Consider the following 20,353-nt stretch of genomic DNA (forward strand, 5'->3'; position numbering starts at 1 on the left):
CTGCTAAATCTAAATCAGTTTAGTCCCTTGATAGAATACATTTAAATGTATTTTTTAGTTGGTCTTTCATGAGGTTTTCAGTGAGTGGATTCTCATATCCATCTAGGTAACTCTGAACCTTTGTAGATGATGTGAAAAAGTTGCTTCCCTTTCAGAGCTGACCAAAGGGTGTACATGGCCTGGGGCATATCAGTCTGTGCAGGGGTGGAGGGAGGGAGTGGTCGGAGCGTGAAGCTGGTGGTGCATGGTGGCCGCGCAGAGTGGTGGCTCCTTCAGCACGTGCCAATGGCACTGTCCACAGGGCCTGTATAGTACTGTCTGCAGGGGCCCCCCCAAAGCACGGGGCCTGGGGTGGTCACCCCGATTCGCCCCCTCCAAGGGACAGCTCTGTTCCATTTGTATGGGTTTTTGGGATGGCAGGTTGTAAAGGAAGTTTTACCTGTATGCTGTGATGCTCTATATGCCAACAGCCAGCAATTTTTTCAGGTTGTGCGCCAAAATGACACAGCTCACATTAGAGGCAGGCAGGAAGGTGGGTCCTATGACCTGGCCGCTGCAGCCACTGTAGCAGTGCAGGGAGAGCAACTGCTGCCGAACTCTTCTATTGCTCAACACCACTGAAGCCTCAAGTCCACCAACAGGATCAAATGGCTTTGCAGGCCAAATTCTGCCTGTGGTCTGCAGGTCGCTAACCTTTGCTATATGCAGTTCTTTGAGTTCTGCTACCCTCTTCTCCATATCAGTTACATCATCGTAGGTCAGGGATCAGCAGCCTTTTTAGTAATGGCAGGCTGCTGCTTGCGAGTCAGTTGCTACCATGGGTTGCTGATTTCCTTTCCTAGGTGATTTCTGCACTTCCCTCAATCCCCTTAATCACCTTTGCCATGCTGCCGACAATTTAGTCCTGATCTCCACCTCAGTCTCAGCCCCACACCTCTCCACCCCTATTAAAGATATGACTTCTGCTGATGGGGGAGGGAGTTGGCACATCCAGCAGGCAACAGTTAATGGAGCAGCAGGTGGGTGCAAGGACCGCGCTCCGCTACTACAGTCATTGCTGCTCATCTTTGTCATTGATTGCTGCCAATATTCATTGCCAATTGGCAATGGTAAATACAGCAGCAAGAAAGGCAGCAGCTTCAGCAGGGGTAGGGTCTGCATTAACTCACTGGCTGCAGACTGTGCCAGCACCTCACCCCACAGCAGTGGTATCTCCTAGGGGTGTATGAAGCTTTGGTCGCTGATTTGATGTGGAGGAGATTTGGCCCAATTCAGTAGCTGAATCTCTGCATCTGAATTGAATCAGGAGACCCATTAATCTCTCTGAATCGAATTGGAAGCCTCTGCTCCACTTCCATGTCCGCCACCCAGCATGCTCCCCCCCACCCCGTGCTCCCATGGGACACTCCATCCACCACACCATCTCAGCGTTCACGAACTGTGCCTGGTACCTCAAGGTATATAGAAAAGACATGTAAAGCTGTGTCTGTGGCTGAATTGCTGATTCTCTGAATCGGAATTGAATCTTTAGATTCAGGTTCGTCCGAATTGAATTGGGGCAGTGATCCGAAACAGCAAATCAAATCACTGTCCCCTGAATTGGGCCGAATCTGAATTGAACACTGCCAGCTTTGCATGCCCCTAGTGTCTTCCATGGTAAGGGAGTGGGGCTGATGGGGGAAGTGGAGCTACTGGGATGTGACCCACTAAGAGACCCTAACTGACTGCAGGGGATTCTTGTTGCAGGCCAGATCCAATGTCTTCATGAGCTGGCTCTGACCTGCAGCCCATAGGTTGCCAACCCTTGTCCTGGATAAATGCAATTCTGTTCTTGGCTAGAGGGGTCTTGCTAATTTGCTCAGTTACACTGATTAGTATGGACCCATGAGATTTTTTGCTTTTCCTTATAGCGTGGGGCATATTTCTTTCCCTGGGATTGTTTGGGCAGATATTAATGAGCTAGTTCCCTGTTGTTGCAGTGTCAGGGCATTGGCAGTGTCCTTTTTGCCCCTGCTTTTACCTTTGATATTGTATAGGGTGGTGTTAGTGTTTGGGATTTTGTTCCTTTGGAGTGTCAGCGAGGGTTTGAGGTGGGAATTTAGGGGCTTCCTTCAGTCAATGACTGCCTGCTAGAACAGGAGTCTGGACTTGATGGGCCATGAGTAAATTGTATGCTTATCTTGCTGGGATCCTATGACCCCAGCTGACTTCCTGCCCTTTAGGCAGGGGGCTGGACTCGATGATCTCCCGAGGTCTCTTCCAGCCCTAATGTCTATGAAATCTATGAAATGAGGCCCCTTCCAGTCCCACTTTTCCATATTTGGAGTTTTGGAATGAGACATGGGCAAAATCCTTTGTTGATTTCAGAAGTTGTACATTTATAATTACTGCACGTTGTTTTCCAGTAAATCTGTTGTTTTCACTGTTTTAATTTGAATCTGTTGTTTGTATTCCTGTTTCAGTTTCAATTATATTATTTATATCCACTTTTGCAGAAGTTCTAGCATTCATACTTCAGATATTTTATGTTTCCCTTCTCTGTTCTTTGTGCAACTCCATTTGTATTGGGATATTTACTTATGATTTTACAAGTCTTCCCACTATTTTATTTTAAATTGTAATGCAGATTCCCAGGAGGTGTTCATTATTTTGTTTAGTGTTATCCGCTAAAGATACTCTTTGTTTCAGTTTCTCTTTCTTCAGAAATGCACTGATTTTTCTTGTTCAATTTTCCAGTCTTAAACAACACTAATAAATTTAATTTAGTAATGAACTTTGTTGTTATTTGTTGTGTGGGAGTGAGTTGTCTTCTCTCTTTGTAAGACATTTTAAATTCAGAGTTGGTACAGGCAATTTTTTTGCTATGGGCAGATTTAAAAGCTTTGTACCAGTTCCTAGAAAGACTAAAACCAAACTGGTAATTGTAGATGTTTAGTCAAGGAGGGCGAGCAGTTCCGGAGCCATGATACCCACGCCTTCTGGAGACCACCATGCCATTTAAACCCCTGTGTTTTCAGGGAAATACAATTGTATTTTGTTGGCTTCCAAAGACTGCAAGCAATAGGTTTGATTTTCTGTTGTGGCGTATAATCTTCTATCATTTCTAAATTTTATTTCCATTTGGTCAGTGTAGTACACTTATATGTAGTTTTGTCAAATGGTATGAATCAATTTGCTTGCTTTTGAAAATCACTTATTTTATTACTTTTTGAAGTCGATGTTGATTGAAGACTATAGAAATTTCTTTTAGTGGCATAAAGATGTTGCGATAAGCTAAATACAGAGAGGTACTCTTCTCTGATGTTAAAAACACATTTGTGTGTTTTAGGTGTGTGTTTGATTCTGTGAGGTCTTTGAAGTCATGCAGTGTTTTCAGGTTGTTCACTCTGTATTTTGTTGCCTTTTATGCTTTCAGGTATCTTTTAATTGTTCATATCCAGGATAGAGGAAACAATGGGGAGAAAACTAGATCTTTCTGGCTTGACTGAGGAGGAAGCAGAACATGTACTTCAGGTGGTCCAAAGAGATTTCAGCCTTCGGAAGAAAGAAGAAGAAAGGCTGAGGTTAGATTATTGTTTTATTTATTTTGATTATCCTGTTAGAATAGCAACAAAATGTTTAACAAGCAAACTGGAGTGTCTTGCCCCTTCCACATCTGGGTTTTATGTATTTTACAACTGGATATGTTTGGCACAGAACACTTTATTTCAGTCTGTAAATATGCATATTTCTGTTCAGTTATTTGGTAAATAATCATCATTGTTTTCTTTTTTTTAAATAAAGTTTTTTAAAATCACTTCGATAGGGTTTCAATAGATTCAGTGCCTTGCTTTGAACTACAGAAACCAAGTTAAACAATATTCTGTATTGAAGAATCTTTGGTCACTTGAAGTTGATTTTGTTTTCAGTCATTGAAAGAATCCTTAAAAAAACAATGCAACCAAAAGAAAGCAAATCAAGCCAATCCTGGGTGCAAGGCTCTATGTCGCATCCCCAGGAATTTTGTTGTCCCCAAAGTCAAGTGTAACAGCAGGAACCTGAGTTGGTAGATTGAAAAGTTTATTCATAGTTTCCAACAATGTTTTCTTTTGCTGTGGTTCTGTTTTCTTTCGGCTTTTCTAGAAAAAAAACCAAACTATTGTTTATTCTCTAGGAGAGAGACTTAAGTAACTGCTTATACTTGTTGCATACAAATTCTCTCATTGTAATCCTAGTGCAACAAATGGAAATTAGTCTTTATCTTCCAGCATCTTACTGGAGTCAGTAGAGCAGGAATTTTACCTAAATAAGACATTAAACCCAGGCTATATATTAGGCATGATGAAAAAGAAATCCCTTACTGCTTGTGGATTTCTCTCCTGCTGTTTTTTTCTGAAATAATACTCTGGAAGAGCAGGAACATGGAGAAATGCATTACTAAATAATCTGAGTGCATTGAAAATAAACTAGGAAAGATTCTATCTATGTATTCCAATCTCCAGTATATTTCAGCTGTGTACGCTTCCTTGCTTCAAGTTACAGTGGCAAGAAATGAAGAGAGGGATTACAGGGTGGGGAATGTAGGGGTAAACAAGAAGAGAAATAAGGAAGTATCTAGTGGTTGCTTGAGTTTGGGCAGCTATATCCTAATGAAAGAAAATATAAAGACTAGGGAGAATTCTGTGGAATTCCTTTACCATAGTGTGCGGGGAGATGATTCTATGATAGCTTGTTGCCATCTATATACTCAGACTTCTGGTTTGATTTTACCATTGTGTTGCTACAGTGTGTTATAGTGATGCAAGCAGGGTGCACTCATCCCTTTTAGGGGTGTCTTTCAGCCCCAAACCTCCTTGCAGTTTGCTGCTTGACTACTGAAAACAAGCTGAGATGTGTCATGGGGGCCAGCTCTTTACTATGGTGTCTCAACTTCACCTCTCTCACCCATGTCTTGACAGCTCTAATACAGTAGTTTTTGCCAGCTTGAAAAATCATACCTATGTCTGGCTTGTGTAAGAAATTATAGGTCCTGGCTCCCGCAGGAGTGACTGGCCCATTTGCCAGCTGCTTTGAAATCACACTTCCCACAGACAATCAGTTATGTATAAGAAATAGCAACAAGATTTATTACATAAACAGGATACACTTTAAAATTCAGTAACCATATATTAAAATACAGAGAAGATGAATTACAAAACTACAAGCACAATACTCGCTTTTACAGCTGCTACCACTCTGTCCATGTCAGGATTTTCTACAAGCAAACCTGTTAACTTACCCTAGTCAGCCTTTTCGTTAATGAAATTATCTCCATGTCCAAAAAATTCTTAGATCAAAACTTACTTCTAAAGCAGCTTCTTAAGTACTCATTCTTACCTGCTCATCTGACTACTTTCATTGAAGCATATATCATGTATATAACTTCCTGCCCCAGATGTGTATCTATTTGCCACGTTAGGTATCTTTCCTGATCCATTATAACTAGGACAAAGTTAAATCCTTGCAACCATAAAGATTACTAATTCCACATCAGACAGAGTGCCTCTTATTTCAAATCAGAGACTGTTTGGATAGAAGACTACCCCCCTATCCTCCACTAATACCTTTCCCTTTTGAGATGTAGACTAGTGCTGCCTGACTCATCCAACCCTGCAGGTGTGAGTAGTGCAGGGCCTAGTCTGAAGGCTGGATGAGTGTCATGGGGTCTGTCCACAGAGCTTGCCATGGATCTGTAAACATGGTGGTAGGACAAGAGGCAGCAGCATTAATTGGCACTGTCACCCAGTTGCCAGACTTGTGGAGCTGTGCGGGCTGGATGGTGTGGTTCCACAGAATGCTCTCATGGGCTGCATCTTGGTTACACCTGATACAGACTGTCATTCTTTATTTGTGGATGAGCCTGAGGTCAGATATACACCCAACCTTTTGGCGGGCTACTTTACATAATTGTTATAGATGTGAATTCTTGGTGACTACTCTTCCAAAGCCAGTTGGGCATTGTCCCTCTTAGGTGTGAACATTATTGTCTGAAAAGAAACATGCATTCATATAAAATAATAAAAAGTTCATGTAAATATAAAATGATAAAACTAAATGCAGCTTAACATTGGCTACAAGTAGAGACCACATATTATACCAGCCAGCCTAACTGAGGAAACCTTCTCTGTATGAGTTTATGCCATAGTTATCTATAAAACTTGTTTTGTTAATGTTAGTCATTTAAGTAATTTACTTGTGAAAATTGGCCTAAGAAGGTGAGCAATATTACAAACTAAATGTCTGCCCATACTCCATATATGGTCACATGGTGGCTTAACCTGGTCACATGTTTAGTTTAACCAAGGTTTCTTTCTCTTGGCATAGAATTCATACTTTTGCAAAGAATTCATAAATACATTTTTTTGAGAATGGGGTACTGTTCATAACAACCAGCCTTGATAAAGCCAGTTTTTTGTACCACAGATTATTACTTAAAAAAAAATCCAGTAAGTATGAATTAATACCAGACTTAAGCTATCTAATGATTCACTTCATATTTTACCAGTTTATTGAAATAATTCTTTTAAATATTTTTTTCACACAGGTTATGTACAAAGTTGTACATTTTTTTTCAGAATGTAGAGTTGGGAAGAAGTGCTTAGTATGTTAAAATTAATTGGTTCTACATATACTGAAACATATGCTTTGCTGAAACAACTTGAAATGGCATCTTATAAAGAGGTAGATAAGATCTTCATGTTGTTCCTCCAGCCCTGGAATACATTACCTAGGAAGGATGTGGAATCTTTACCACTGATGGTTTTTACAAATAAGTTAGGCAAATATCTACTAGGAATGGTTTGCTTATATTTGATCCTATCATGCTGGCTTTTCAGGGTTCCTTCTATCTCTGTATTACTATGATTCTGCGTTGGGTTTTTTTTTTTTAAGTTGTTAAATGGCAAGACCTACCAGCATATTGTCAATTTAGAAATATCAATTAACATTTTCTATGTGTTGTATAGGCTGTTATAATAAAAGCTAGCCCTGTCAGATGGTGTTTTAATCTTGATGTGATTGCAGAATTCAACAGCTTAGATAGGAAATTGATTTTAAAAAAACCTTTTAATAACTGGAAATGCCCTGCTAATTGAGTGGCAGTTCTGAAAATCAAAAGGGGTCAATTGATTTAACATTGTTCACTGAAAGCAACATGTTAAAGTTTGCACATGCACTGCATTACCTATAATAGGTTGTCAATATTGCTTGCTTGTACGATGGGGAACCTTATATTTCTCTACTGAAATGTAGTAATTACTTGCAGGGCTGAGGACAGGAATATATGTAACGTCTGAAATACTTCAAAGTGCAGCTCTGGACAGCGGTGAAGCTCCCTGGATGGAGCGCTTCAAAATCATTATGGCTGCATATAACAGTGTGCTCTCCAGCCACTGGGGTGCAGTGACTTGTGGTTTCACTTCTCTACCATGTGGGGAGCAAAGCAGACTGTGAAGGCAAGATAGTTGTTTCCTTCAAGGTTACTTGTGATTGATCTGTCCACCTTACCCTTTGAAGCACTTTAGAGGCATTTTAAATGCTTCAGATGTCATTTCAGGAATCTTTGGGATACAAGCTAATCACTATGAAGGGGAACAAAGATCAATATCTGTCCAAAATAGGCTGTCTGTTTTCTGAGCGGCTGTAGGCTGCTTGCCATACAGGTTCTGAGCTGCAGACTGCATGGGTGCCTCATCTCCATGTGAGCTGTATGAGCCCCCTGCTATGTGAGCCTCTGCACTGCAATAACTCTGAGTGATTCGCACTCCACTGTGCCATTACTGCTATGCAAGCAATGTGAGTCCTCCACACGAGCCTCCCTGCCACTGGTGCATGGGCAGCAAGCTCACCAGGCCTCCTGCTGTGCTGTCTTGCTCCAGAGACCCCAGCTACTCCCGCCAGAGCAGCTGGAGTAAATGGGAGCAATAGTGCCTGGGCAGGATCCCAGGGGTTACATGTTATCCCCTGGTGGGTTGGATGTGGCCCACCAGCCTCCCATTGGATGGCCCTAGTTTAAGATAATACAGGCAGTAGGCACTGATATAGTGGAAACCACCTAACCAGAATGCAAGTTAAAAAAGGTAAAAATGGTTGGTTTCAAATCCACTTGGCCAGCAGAAAATCAAGTGTTAATAATACACAACTACCATGAAAGTTTATATCCACTCCCAACAAATACTTCTGCTTACAGTTAGAAAAGGTGCAATGAACAGCATAATTTTAAGTCTTAATATGCCGCTAACTTGCATGAAGTCTTTTCATATATTTTGTGTTGGTTCATTTCCCCCTATAGCTTAAAACAAAAGAAAAAAGAAAGAAATATCTGGCTGTCAGATTTAACATTTTGGCTGGGTAGTTAGATTTATTAAAGCTAATGAAAGTGCTGTATCTCAGAAAAGCATATGAGTTTCATACCGTTTTTCCTAAGTATGTGATCTACATATAAAATAGGGTAGTAGTTTAGTTACTGGGAAACCTTACATTAGTGTCATTTGGAATGTAACAGTGTTGTACAAAATGAAGTTGTCAAGAGTCTGCCTGGAATTGTTCCTTTTTATTTATCAAAGTAATTTGCATATAGGTTAATTTTTTTTGTCAATATTGTAACTTTGTCATCTTTTAAAAGTGAACTATGTAAGCTTTAAATGTTGTCTATTTTCACTGTAGCTTCTTAACTGTCTTTTGTATTTGTTGTTGCAATGCTGTCTTTTAGCTTCCTGCAGTAAGAACAGAGTTAGCGATTCTTGAAAGTGAGACAGAACTAGATATCAGCCCCTCTCTTCAATTCCCAGTTTTGTTGCCACACCTTTCCCAAGGAAATTTCTGTGATTGGTTAAATGAAAAAATGGCATAATTATCACTTGCCTGGTAAGGTGATCAGATAAAAATAATTGCACTCAGTGATGAGTGTGGCTGAAAGGTTATGTCAACTTTCTTTGTGTCTGGACAGTTTCTTTCTTCATTCCAGGTATAAAACTTGATATTTAATCATCATAGCTAATATCTTGCCTTTGCCTGTTTTTACAGCTCTAATTTCTGTCAGTCTCTTCACAGTATGGATTCTATTATCTTGTGTTGGCAGTGTGTATTTGGGGTTTTATTTCATTTTGATAGCCTCCTTATTTTATTGTTCCAATGTTATCACGGTTGAAATAGTATCTAAGAAGCTTTTTTAATAGGGTGGCTTCATTTTGTGCTGATTAGTCCGAATAGGCATACCAGTTATCTCTGGCAATACGACACTACTCTGCTTGCAGTCTACTGCATGACCAATTATAACTTGGTAGTATGCTGGGACCCACTCTTGTTTCAGTTGTGTATACTTCACATCTGTGATAGGAGCTCTACAGAGCACCATTGCCATCAGACTACAGTGTGAGACCCACTGTTTTAAGTGACTTACCCAGAAAAGGGTTGTCAGAGTGTACTTCCAGTAGGACTTTTCAGCACTTTTCTCTTCTTGATTTAAAACAAGTGCAGCTTTAGCAGTCTTAGCAGTGAGGAGCCCATTTGGGAGGCTAAGTGTTTACCATTTTCTTGTGTACTGTTTTTCCAGGTATGTCCAGGAGAGCTTACAAGGAAATGAGTCTGACTTGGATTGGCAGCATATCCATTTATACTGCCAATATGTAAATGAGAATCAGGCTGTGGATTTCCAAGTTTCTATGCTGTGCTAGCATTGCAATCCATGGAATAGATTTTTCCCAGCTTGATTAAATTTGTCTGTATGAAAGTGGTTATAAGAGAAAATTTGCCCTGCAGTTCCAAGTCTTCTAGTGCAGTTTTGCAGTGAAGTGGATGGGTGCTGTGAAATTACAGTAGGTATGCTGGTACTGTAGTCCAGTGTTAGATGGCAGCAGAGCTGGGTATGCTTTAGCTGCTTTACCCTAGATACTCAGGGACAAGTATAACTGAAAATATGGTGGCAAGTGAGCTAGCCACTCCTGTAGGGACATGCAGGCATTTTTAATCAGTGTTGTCTAATCATGCTTGGTCCCTTGCTATTGGGCATCATACAGGACTTGGGCATAACCTGGATCATAAAAGGCAAGTTTAAAAAAAAAAAATGAATTCCACTTTGTTTTTTTGTATTACAGTAGGCTACAGCATAGATACAGTAGGTGTCACAGTAGATCTTGCAGATGAAAGCAATTCCTTTTAACCTTTGTTTACACATGCTTTATGAGGAGTGGCTAAGGGAACTGGGTTTATTTAACTTGGAGAAGAGACAACTGAGAGAGGATTTAATAGTAGCCTTCAACTACTTGAAGGGGGGTTCCAAAGAGGATGGAGTTGGCCTGTTCTTAGTGCTGGCAGATAACAGAACAAGCAGCAACGGTCTGAAGTCGCAGCAAGGGAAATTTAGGATAGATACTATGGAAAAAAACCTCTCTCACTATGAGGGTAGTAAAAGCACTGGAGCAGGTTACCCAGAGAGGTTGTAGAATCTCCATCCATAGAGGGTTTTTAAGACCTGACTAAACAAAGCTTTGGCTGGGGTGACCTAGTTGGGGCTGGTCCTGCTTTGAGCTGGGAGTTGGACTAGATGACCTCCTGAGGTCCCTTTTAACCCAAATTCTTTGATTCTGTGATTCAGTGGGATTTCCTTGAAATTCGATTACAAGATGAGGGGCTTTTCCCTATCCTGATTGGGAAGGGAGGGGAACCTTGTCTTGTATTTCAGTAAATACAGTAAAGTGGGGCAGGAGTGCGCTCACTCTTTCTCCCCCCGGCACACGTGTGTGCACACACACACTAACTTTTCTGGAGGAGCAAAGAAAGGAGAAGAAACAGAAACATAGCTATTCCTCACCCAATCCTCATTTTTATATACTAGCTCTGAGACCAGGACCAACACTGGAATTCTGTGAGAGCATGTAATGGCAGATGTGCTCTCCCTACATTCTGGAGTGAGCAGTGAGGCATTTTCCTACTCTGAAGCAGGATGCTTCTTGGTGCTGTGCTGCTCATGAGACAGCACTGCCCCGTAATTTATCAGTGCAAGGCTGTAACATATTGTCAGATACTTAACGTTTTTCCATTTGAATTTTTTTCAGTGTAGTGCATAATTCATCATAACTATTATACACTTACCAAATGCAATCCTTGCAACACCCTTGTGAAACAGGTAAGTATAATTATCCCCTTTTATAAATTGAAGTAAAAAGGCAAAACAAAAGGTTGAAACAATACCATAAAAAACTATAGGACATTGTTTCCTGGAACTGCAGTTAGCAAGGCCCTGCTCCTCCAATATTGCTGCCACAGATGCTGTTAGATTGGTTTCTAATACACAAGAAAACCTTTTGTGCAACTCCTAAAAACACTTGCATACATGTTAGAAGAATAAGATTATTAGTAGTCAGTAATTTCTTCTGCATGATAAATGTATCACTTTATGCCACTGTTTTATAGCCCTGTCTAACAATAAAGTTTAATATTTTAACTAAAATCCCCTCAGGGTTCTCTCTGGCTGAAATTTCTTGTCAAAAATGGTTGGTGTTCTGGGTGAATTCTGCATAAGAGATGGAGAGCTAATGGTTGTTTTGTCTGCAGAGTCAGTGAGGTTATACTTTAAAGTGCTTTTAAAAATTGTTATTTGGCATTAATCTCAGGATATGCTGATCTAAAAGGGAGCTGCTTGCTGTCAAATAATGCCATGTTTGGGATTAGACAAGGAAGTAGATGTTTCATTGATGACATTAACACACCCACACAACACCAGTCTGTTTACATACTAGTTTGCATTCTTCTTCCTTCCCTCATACTGCATTAGGTGTGCATCTTGAACAACCTGTCCTATAAGTAGGTGTTAAACCTGATGGAAAAGCAGTATGCAGATGTTGATGACTCAATATTGCAGGAAGCACACTGAGCTACTTGAATAAAAGGGAGGTGGTTGTGATTTTTTCAGAAGACCCAGATGGTATGTCTGTGCTGCAGATTCCCACGTAGGTCAGTGTACAGATATCTGTGCTCCCTGTAGTTTGCCCCTAGGAGATTAAATGTACCTGTGCAGATTTCCATGCCAACTTATATTTAAAATAAAATGACACACTCTCAGATTTAAGTTCTACAGACTATAGACAAGATTGTATGAGTAAAGCTAGCAATTATACATGTAACTGGGAATGCCATGACATGTGCAACTGTATTACTTTTTTCAATAGGATGTATACAAGAGTAAATACCATTGGCAAATGTAATTTTCAGCATAATCAGATGCCTAATTGTCTTTCTAGCCTTCATGGCTGTGCTGTGTTGACACATATGATATGACCTTCAAACAATAGGGGCAAATTCTGCATGGTGGTTCTGCAGTTCATTTTAGTATTGAAGGGCTCAAGCTGTCTTTTTAGGGGTAATGTTCTGTTTTCAGTTCCTTCACAACTGTAATTTCAGAACCAACATTCTCTTAGTAGAAATCACATGTGTACAATTGTCTGTGTAGTTTCTCCAGGACCAAAAACGGTGGTTATGGGAGAAAAATAACCCAGCTCCAACCAGAGAAAAGTTTTTCCCAGGAGAATGAACATCTGCATCCATTCTTGTGACTTAACTCCTTCTGGGAGCCAGGAGTGGAGCTACAGAGAAAGACTTCCATGCCTTTGCAAGACTGTGTTACTTCAGCCCCTCCCATAGAGACTTTGAGAGGATGAGAGGAGCAGTCACCACTGCTCCTCTGTTGTCTCTTCATGCACTGGGTTCCCTGGTTTGAGAAGTGGACAGGAGCTTTGCCCCTCTGCTCCATTGGCTTGACTCCTTGGCACCTTGAGCAGATCAGAGCAGCAGCACTGGAAGCTTCCTACCCGCTTCTCACAGTGGAGTCCCTGGAGTGAAAAGAGTGTAATGGGGGCTTTACCCTAGGCATGGTAGGACTGGAGCAGCCCACACTTTTCCTAGCCCAGGGTCACCCCAATCTTGGTAAGGCTCAAGGAGCAGAGAACAGTTGCAGACTAAAAATTTCTGTACTGCTCCTTCTCCCAAAATCATTTTTAGTGGTAGAAATTTTCTACTGGTAGAAATGAATGTTGGCATACAGCCCTAGAGTACTAGTTTAGGACTCAGGAGATCTTGCTTCAGTTATTAGAGTGTTCATTTATAGTAACAGGGGCAATATTAAGATGTACCTAAGATTTACATGATGTATCTGCATATAATAAAATTTAAGAAGCACTCTCCTGCTTCAGCGATTTAGGAAGCTTACTGTAAGATCTGAGGTAATTTGGTATTTTCTTTTTTTGTGGGTTATCAGTTTCCCTTGTGCAAACTGACTATTATTCTTAATACATAAGAATGAAAAATAGTTATAATGAATAGCTATAATATAAAAACAATATTTAATCCTGAGCATCTTATGTATGGAGTGTGACCTTGATAACTTGACTTGCAGGGGTAATACTCATGTTCTGTGTTAAAAGAATACTGCCTTTAGTAAAGACTCAGAGAATCAATCTCTGATGAATTTGTTCAGAATGAATGAAGTTTTTGTAGCTCTTAAATCTAAAGTGCCCTTTGGGAAAAAATACTTGCTCTTGAATTTTGATAAAGAAAACCTAGGAAGCTGACCATAACCATTTTGACTAAATCTTTAGTCAGTATTCAAATATCAACACCTATTTATTAGAAACCTCTCTAATACCAAGACAAGTCTATGTTTTTATTTATGTAAAACAACTCTGTTGTGATGATTTGAGAAATATGTCTATGGACAAGGGATGGATTCCTCTTGAGATTCAAATTTACCTGTATGCATCTTCGTATCATATTATAAACTCCATTTTGAATGTGGGGTTTGTCTGCTGTCTGTTTCCTGTTTACCTCCTTACTGGAAGAAAATTCATAACACCAAAGGATAATCAAGAATGGTGAATAAACTAAGGAATAGACAAGATGTGTGGTATATTGGTGTTTTTGTCCTGAATAGTATGCCTCTTATGCCATCTAAAATAAAAAGTAAGTGTGTTAGAAATATGGGGAGAAGTATCCACAAATATTTGTTCTGAATTAAGTATCTGAAGACTCTAAATTACAGCATCTACAAGGCTGGAAACATGCTTATGTAACTGTCTGAGGACAGCAGCACAAGTCTCAGTAAGGCAGTAGGATCTCGTATGTCGGGGGTGAGGCTAGATAGGAGATCAGCGCACTGAAGGTATGATTAGAATGCAAAGCCAGAGGCAGCTCCTGGGCTCTCTTCAGTCTCAGGAATCTAAAAAGCTACACAGGCAATATTTTTAGACATAAATATAGCAACATGGGGATTAACTAGGCCAAAACTCAGCTGTTCCTGGATGCCATGGAAACTGATTAAAAGTTGTAAATGGGACTTAGTATTGTTTCTGTAGCTGTGAAGTTTGTTAATTCTTGGGTTTAATTGCTAGGCTGTTGAAGGAATATGGCTGTAAATAGTTTGGAGGATCACCATCATGTAACTAGCTGACTTATAGCTGCCATGTAGTCATGGCTTAAATCTACTGTGTCTTGGTATCTTTCTTTTTATGTTGATATTTTTTACTATTCATGAGTTCCATAAATTTCAGTGAAGCTTGTAAACAAATATCACTTAAAAACATAATATTGTAAGTGAATTACATTGCTAATAATTTTCAGGAACTGGGTATTTTAAATGTATTTAATTACAGCAATAGCTAGATTATAAATGTCTGACAAAGCTAATTGTGTTGGTAGTATAGTAGTGTATTTAAAATGTGATTTTTGGTCCCAGAAGGAAATGATCTTACTTGGAGTTTCTATAGCAACATGATAAATATTATAGATTTACCTTTGGTTGCATTGATCTGTTCCTGGACTTGTCTGGAATTATACAGCTCCATATCCTAAATGTGCTCATTTCTGGAAAAAAAAATAATATCAGTCACTATTCAGCCTTTTAAAGTTTGTCAATTTCAAATGTACCTTGACAATTAAAGTAAGGGTTTTCTACAGATTTGACTTACTAACAATACACCTTTTTACAAGCTTTAAAGTAAGCATTTATGTAATAAGCTAGTGGTGGCCAACCTTTTTGGCAGACATGCCAAACAGGTAAGTCTGGCACCCTCTTCAAGTGCCACTCTGATACCCATTCCCACCCCGATATGTTGCTCTGTTGTCAGCTCCCTGTCCTATCTGTTGCCGTGTTCTCTGTACCTTTTCCATTCTGCCACATGCCATACACACAAGCTTCTTGTGGCATGCATGTCATGGGTTGGCCACCTCTGCAATTAGCTATTGTGCTTCCAGAAGGGGCTAGTCATTAGAGGTGTGCAACACGGGCCCTGTTCGATTCAGATTTGGCCTGAATCAGGGACAGTGATTTCAGATCACTATCCCTGATTCAGTTTGGCTGAATCTGAAGATTTGATTCTGATTCAGAGAATCAGCAATTTGGACATAGACAGCTTTAAATGTTTTTTCTATGTGCCTTGAGGTACCAGGTGCAGCTTGTAAATGCTGTGGTGCTGGGGCAGATGGAGCATCCCAAGAAGAGCGTGGAGGGGGAAGGGCCATGTGCTCGGTGGCTAACCTGGGGAACATGCTGGGGGGTCTGATTGGTTGTGAAGGGACCCCAGGTGCCCCCCCAGACCCAGGAGGCACCAGTCGCTGAGCCAGAGGGGTGCGGGGGGGGAGGGGCAAGCAGTCTCTCTGGTCGACCCACGCTCCTGTGGGATGCTCCATGCACCCCAGCATCGCAGCATTCACAAGCCGCCTGCTACCTAGAGGTATGTAGAAAAAACATTTAAAGCTCTGAATTGATTTGGAGGGTTCCGATTCAATTCAGAGAGATTAGAGGGTCCTCCGATTCGATTTGGATTACGAGATTTGGCCACCAAATCAGGCTGAATCCAATCGGGGATTGAAGCTTTGCACAGCCCTACTAATCATGTTCTGCTCTTCCTTCCCATATGCAAGAACTTTAAAAAAAAAAGACTACACAAATATATTTTAAAAAAATAATATTAAAGTAAGGTTGATGTATAGTTGAATTCCCTGACATCAATTAATTTAATTCAAAGAGAAAAATTAAGTGTGAATTAGTGGTTAGAATCTGCTTGCTTGCTTATTTATTTAAAGATTGTATTTAGGGTACTTCTCCACTGGTTTGCTCTTCATGTAGTTTTTGCCAAATCAAAATGGCAATGCTTAAGCCAGATTTCTATCTGTTTTGCAAAGATTCCACAGGAAGGTAAGGCCAAATGAGGTCGAAGTTGAATTTAGCTGAAATTATTTCAGCTGGAGGAAAAGTAAAAAATTTTTAGAAATGGCAACATTTTACTTAATAGCTTTTCCAAGAAGTTGTGTTGAAACACTGAAAAATCATTGTTTAAATTATTTTTTTCATTTTCAGTTAAAGGCAGATTTATGGAGAAGCTCTGGATAACATGTACATTTCCAGATTCAGTCTTAAGTTCATGACTTTCTGCCTCCTATGAGCAATTTCAGACACAGGAAATTAAAGTAAATAATGCTTTTGGAATGGATTGGCATTGTATTATACTCTGGAATGTCCTCTTTGCAGCTACTATACATTTGTTTGTCTAGCTAAGATTAGAATAAGGTCTTTGTTGATGGACAGGGGCTATGTAGCCTAAGGTAAGATATTGTATAAATTGAAGGAGTAAGCAATCAGTTAAAAAATAATTCATAGGTTACATCCAGTCAACTTTTATAAAGATTATTTAACTTTCAGCATAACAGGTTGCTTGTTCCCAATTCTTCAATGATAATCTAGTTTCCTATTTAAGACAAGTTATTTCCATTGAAGCTCCTCCTCCTCCCCTTTATCCTATAAATAATTCACATTATATTGGGATACAAGTATAGCTAAATCATGTCAATATGTGAAGCAGGGGTGTGGCAGGGATGACCTAGGCATGTCATGATCTCCCCTAGTGCCCCCTGGCTACCATGTCAAGCCGGTGTCAAATGCACCCTCACCAATCTCGCCCGCCACATCTTTGATGTTTTAAGTGTTTAGGGGAAGTGCCTTTTATATCTGCTTTGACACGGTGCCTATCTTGCTATACCGGGGCTCCATTCAATTGCCCAACTGCGCCCTCACGGGCACCCCCCTTCGCCTCTCTCACAGCCCTCGCCGCACCAAGGCCTATCTCCCAGGCTCTCATAGCCCGCACCAGGGCCTTGCCTTTATACCACCGCCTGCTCTGGCGGTGGTATAAAGGCAAGGCCCCGGCACCTCTCGTGCTTTGCCACCTGCACTGGGGCCTTGCTCACGCCTCTCGCACTTTATCACCTGCACTGGGGCCTTGCTCGCAATGGGGCTCAGGCGGCCTTAGCCTTACCTGGTCCCAGACCCCTTTCCTGGGTCTTATGCCCACCTGGCTTCTCCAAATTGGGGCTCAGGCAGCCTCAGCCTTACCTGGCCCCCAGACCCACCTACTCAGGCCTATGCCCCACTGGGGCTTCTGCCACCGCCCACATTGGGGCCAGGACACCCCAAAACACAGCACCCTCTGCAGTGCTAGGAACACCCCCCCTTACTAGGGAGCTCCTAATGAGGCCTCCTCCACCCCTACAGCCTCACCCGGTCCTCCAGTGTAACAACAAAACCAAAAATACAAAGCCCCTGGCAATAACATAAAATCTTAAGCCAACCTGGCTATCCCTCGTCCATACTGTCAGGGTCCGCTCCACCCGCACCATCATGTCAACACCGCTCGAGCCATCCGGCTTCCTTACTGTACCTGCAGAGCTCTACTTGCTCCAGCAGAGTTCCTGCTTCTCAGGCTGCCAGAGGGGAACTAACTCTGGCCTCAGCCTTCTCTGTCTATAAAGGCCAGGCCCTGCCCCCTTCTGGTCAGCTGACCCAATCAGTTGCCTTAGCAACCCCCCACCTGTGCTGCCCTAGTGAGTGGCAGCTGCGCCCATATTCCTGTTATCCAGTAGCAGGCACCCTAGTGCCCTGCTACAAGGGGAAACCGACAAAGGAGATACTGAACAAGCAATGAGAGTAGTTGGAGGGTGGTATTATGAAAACTACAGAAAGGCAGATGGAGGAGAATTATTAAAAACTGCGAAAAAGTCCAGAACAGGAAAATGTAGAACCTGAGATATGAGTAATATGCCAAGGAGAAGACTGCTAATAATGCATTCAGTAAGGCAGATAGATGGTGGAAGCTATAATAACATAAATTCAGTATGAACTTTGAATACTTGGAAGGCTACCGCTGCAACTAAAGTGCTACCGCTGCAACTAAAGTGCCCATTGCTGAGGTGCCTTGAGATCCTTTCAAGGGTGCCATGCAATGTTTACATACCTAACATTGCTAACATAATTCACAAGGTAAACTTGGAGATTTCAAATAGGAATCCATAGTGTTAAAAATATTAACCCCTGCCCTGGTCTTTGGGTACTTTGTAAAAGAACAATTGTTCTATTATTTTTATATAGTGAAAAAAATATGAAAACTGGCTTTTTCCATTTGAGAGCTGGCATTTTCTAAGGGATGTCTCAAGCCTGTCAGGGTGTGTGTCAAGCTTAAAAAGACTGAGAATCACAGCTAGAGAGTCAAAAACATTTCTGATCTGGGGTGATCTTTCTGAGTTCTTCGCAACAGAAAAATTGCTATATTATTTTTCTTTAGTCAAGCAACAAGTGAAACCTATGGGAAATGGCATTTTTTGAGCGGTACCTTGAGTCTAATGTGGAGTGCCTTGAGTCTAAAAAATAATTAAGAGACTCATTGGCCTAAACTGCACGTGTAAAATTTGTGTTTGTACTCAGTTGTCCAGAATAAGAAGAAATTGCAATTACCAGTTGATCTTTTTTTAAAGCAGAGCTTGCTTTAGTTAAACTTATCTAAAATTTAACTGCTGTATTAAACAGGGGCAAAGTTTGCTTTGACACAGACAAACCAGTGGGCTGACCACAGCGTGAGGATGATGATTATGATCTTGCAAGATATTTCATAAAACGAGTTGGTCTACTTGCCCTTTTATAGTTACTGTTCATTTGTGCATCTAAGATTTTACAAACCCCAAATGTGTTTGTGTATACTAAACAATGGATTGTTACATCGTCAAATTATTTTAATAGATTGTCCTTTTCAATGGAAATGAATTACAGTATAGGTCAACAGGATATTTCATTGGCTCTCTTTTCATTGCTTTAATACCTTGCCTCTTATGATAGTTCCAATTTGTATTGCATGTAGCTAGAGACAGCATGACTCAAACATTTCTTTGCCTTGTTTATTAAAAACTAGAATGCAGAAAATGCCCAATGTCCAGGCTCCATAAAGAAAAGTATGGAATACTGTCCCCACAGTTCCTTTTTTTTCCCATTTTTGATAAAGATCTATGAGGACAATCTTTAGGTGGAAATGGATATGACCAGTGAATTCAAATACAGACAGCCTGGTCCTCCTTGGTGTTACATTAGGGCAAGTGGGAAGGTGGGAAACTAGTCAGTTATGTACAAGGTTGCTTAAATGTCAAGATGTGTACATGAGGATGGTAGTGGTTGTGTGTTAATGCATCTGGGTGACCATGGCCTACTCCATGATTGTTACCAGGGTGTACTTCCTACTGCATCATAAACAAACAGCTGGAAAATTCTTCATTGGCTTTCACCAGAAAGAAGGGGAAAGAACGTATCCCATATCAGGTAAAGCTAACCTTCCCCTGTACATTCAAGCCTTCTGAGTGAATCAGGAGGGAAGTCAGGGAGGAAGCACATTAACTTCCACCTGCTCTGCCTGATCACTAGGAATCCTGGTTTTCTCTGATTTAAAAAAATCCCTAATTTTTGGTAAAAAGTACCTTCAAATCCAAATCTTCCAGTGATTAAAATGAAACATGACTATATATTTCTGGCTTTATTAGTGGTGTTTCATTTTAATCACAGAAAAATGTGGATTTGGGGTTACTTTTTTAACCAAAAATTGGGGATTTGTTTAAATAAGAGAAACCCAGGATCCCTGCTGATTGCCATACACCCCCACATTTGTATCTGAATGAGAAACTTGAATCAGGAAGCATTAGATGTTAGTATGTTTCTCTTATTAAATAAATAAATAAATAAATGAAACAAAAAAAACAACACCCCATTGCAAAAACAGTAGTTTCTTATGTAAGAGAATGTTTCATAATTCCAGAAAGCCCATTTCAGATATTACAGATGCAATTAATCAGGAGTGATTAAGAAGCTTTCTTGCTGTGATTACATCTATCCTGTCAGTCGAGTAGATGTAATCCTACAGCCACCTATGAACTATTTCATTATTTTGATTAAATAAAGAGAATGAAACTGGCTTTGAATCAATATCTGACTGACAGCAGGAGTACAAACAGCAACTTCATTTTTTGATAACTT

The 20,353-nt window shown here is 40.5% G+C and overlaps 1 protein-coding gene across 3 annotated transcripts in view; it reads left to right on the forward strand.

Moving 5' to 3' along the window:
* Positions 1–20,353, forward strand: part of MYRIP (myosin VIIA and Rab interacting protein) — a 396,401-nt gene that overhangs the window by 14,652 nt on the left and 361,396 nt on the right. For 2 of the 3 annotated variants that reach the window (XM_090050365.1, XM_090050364.1), the window contains exon 2: positions 3,416–3,563. In XM_090050365.1, the coding sequence (XP_089906491.1) occupies positions 3,454–3,563 (110 nt within the window). In that variant the 5' untranslated portion in view covers positions 3,416–3,453. Of the gene's footprint in view, positions 1–3,415; positions 3,564–20,353 lie in introns of those variants that run through there. The other variant, XM_090050366.1, reaches the window with a different exon arrangement.

The sequence above is a fragment of the Crocodylus siamensis genome, chromosome 5 (genome assembly GCF_052110815.1).
Source record: "Crocodylus siamensis isolate JL-2025a chromosome 5, ASM5211081v1, whole genome shotgun sequence".
Lineage (NCBI taxonomy): Eukaryota > Metazoa > Chordata > Crocodylia > Crocodylidae > Crocodylus > Crocodylus siamensis.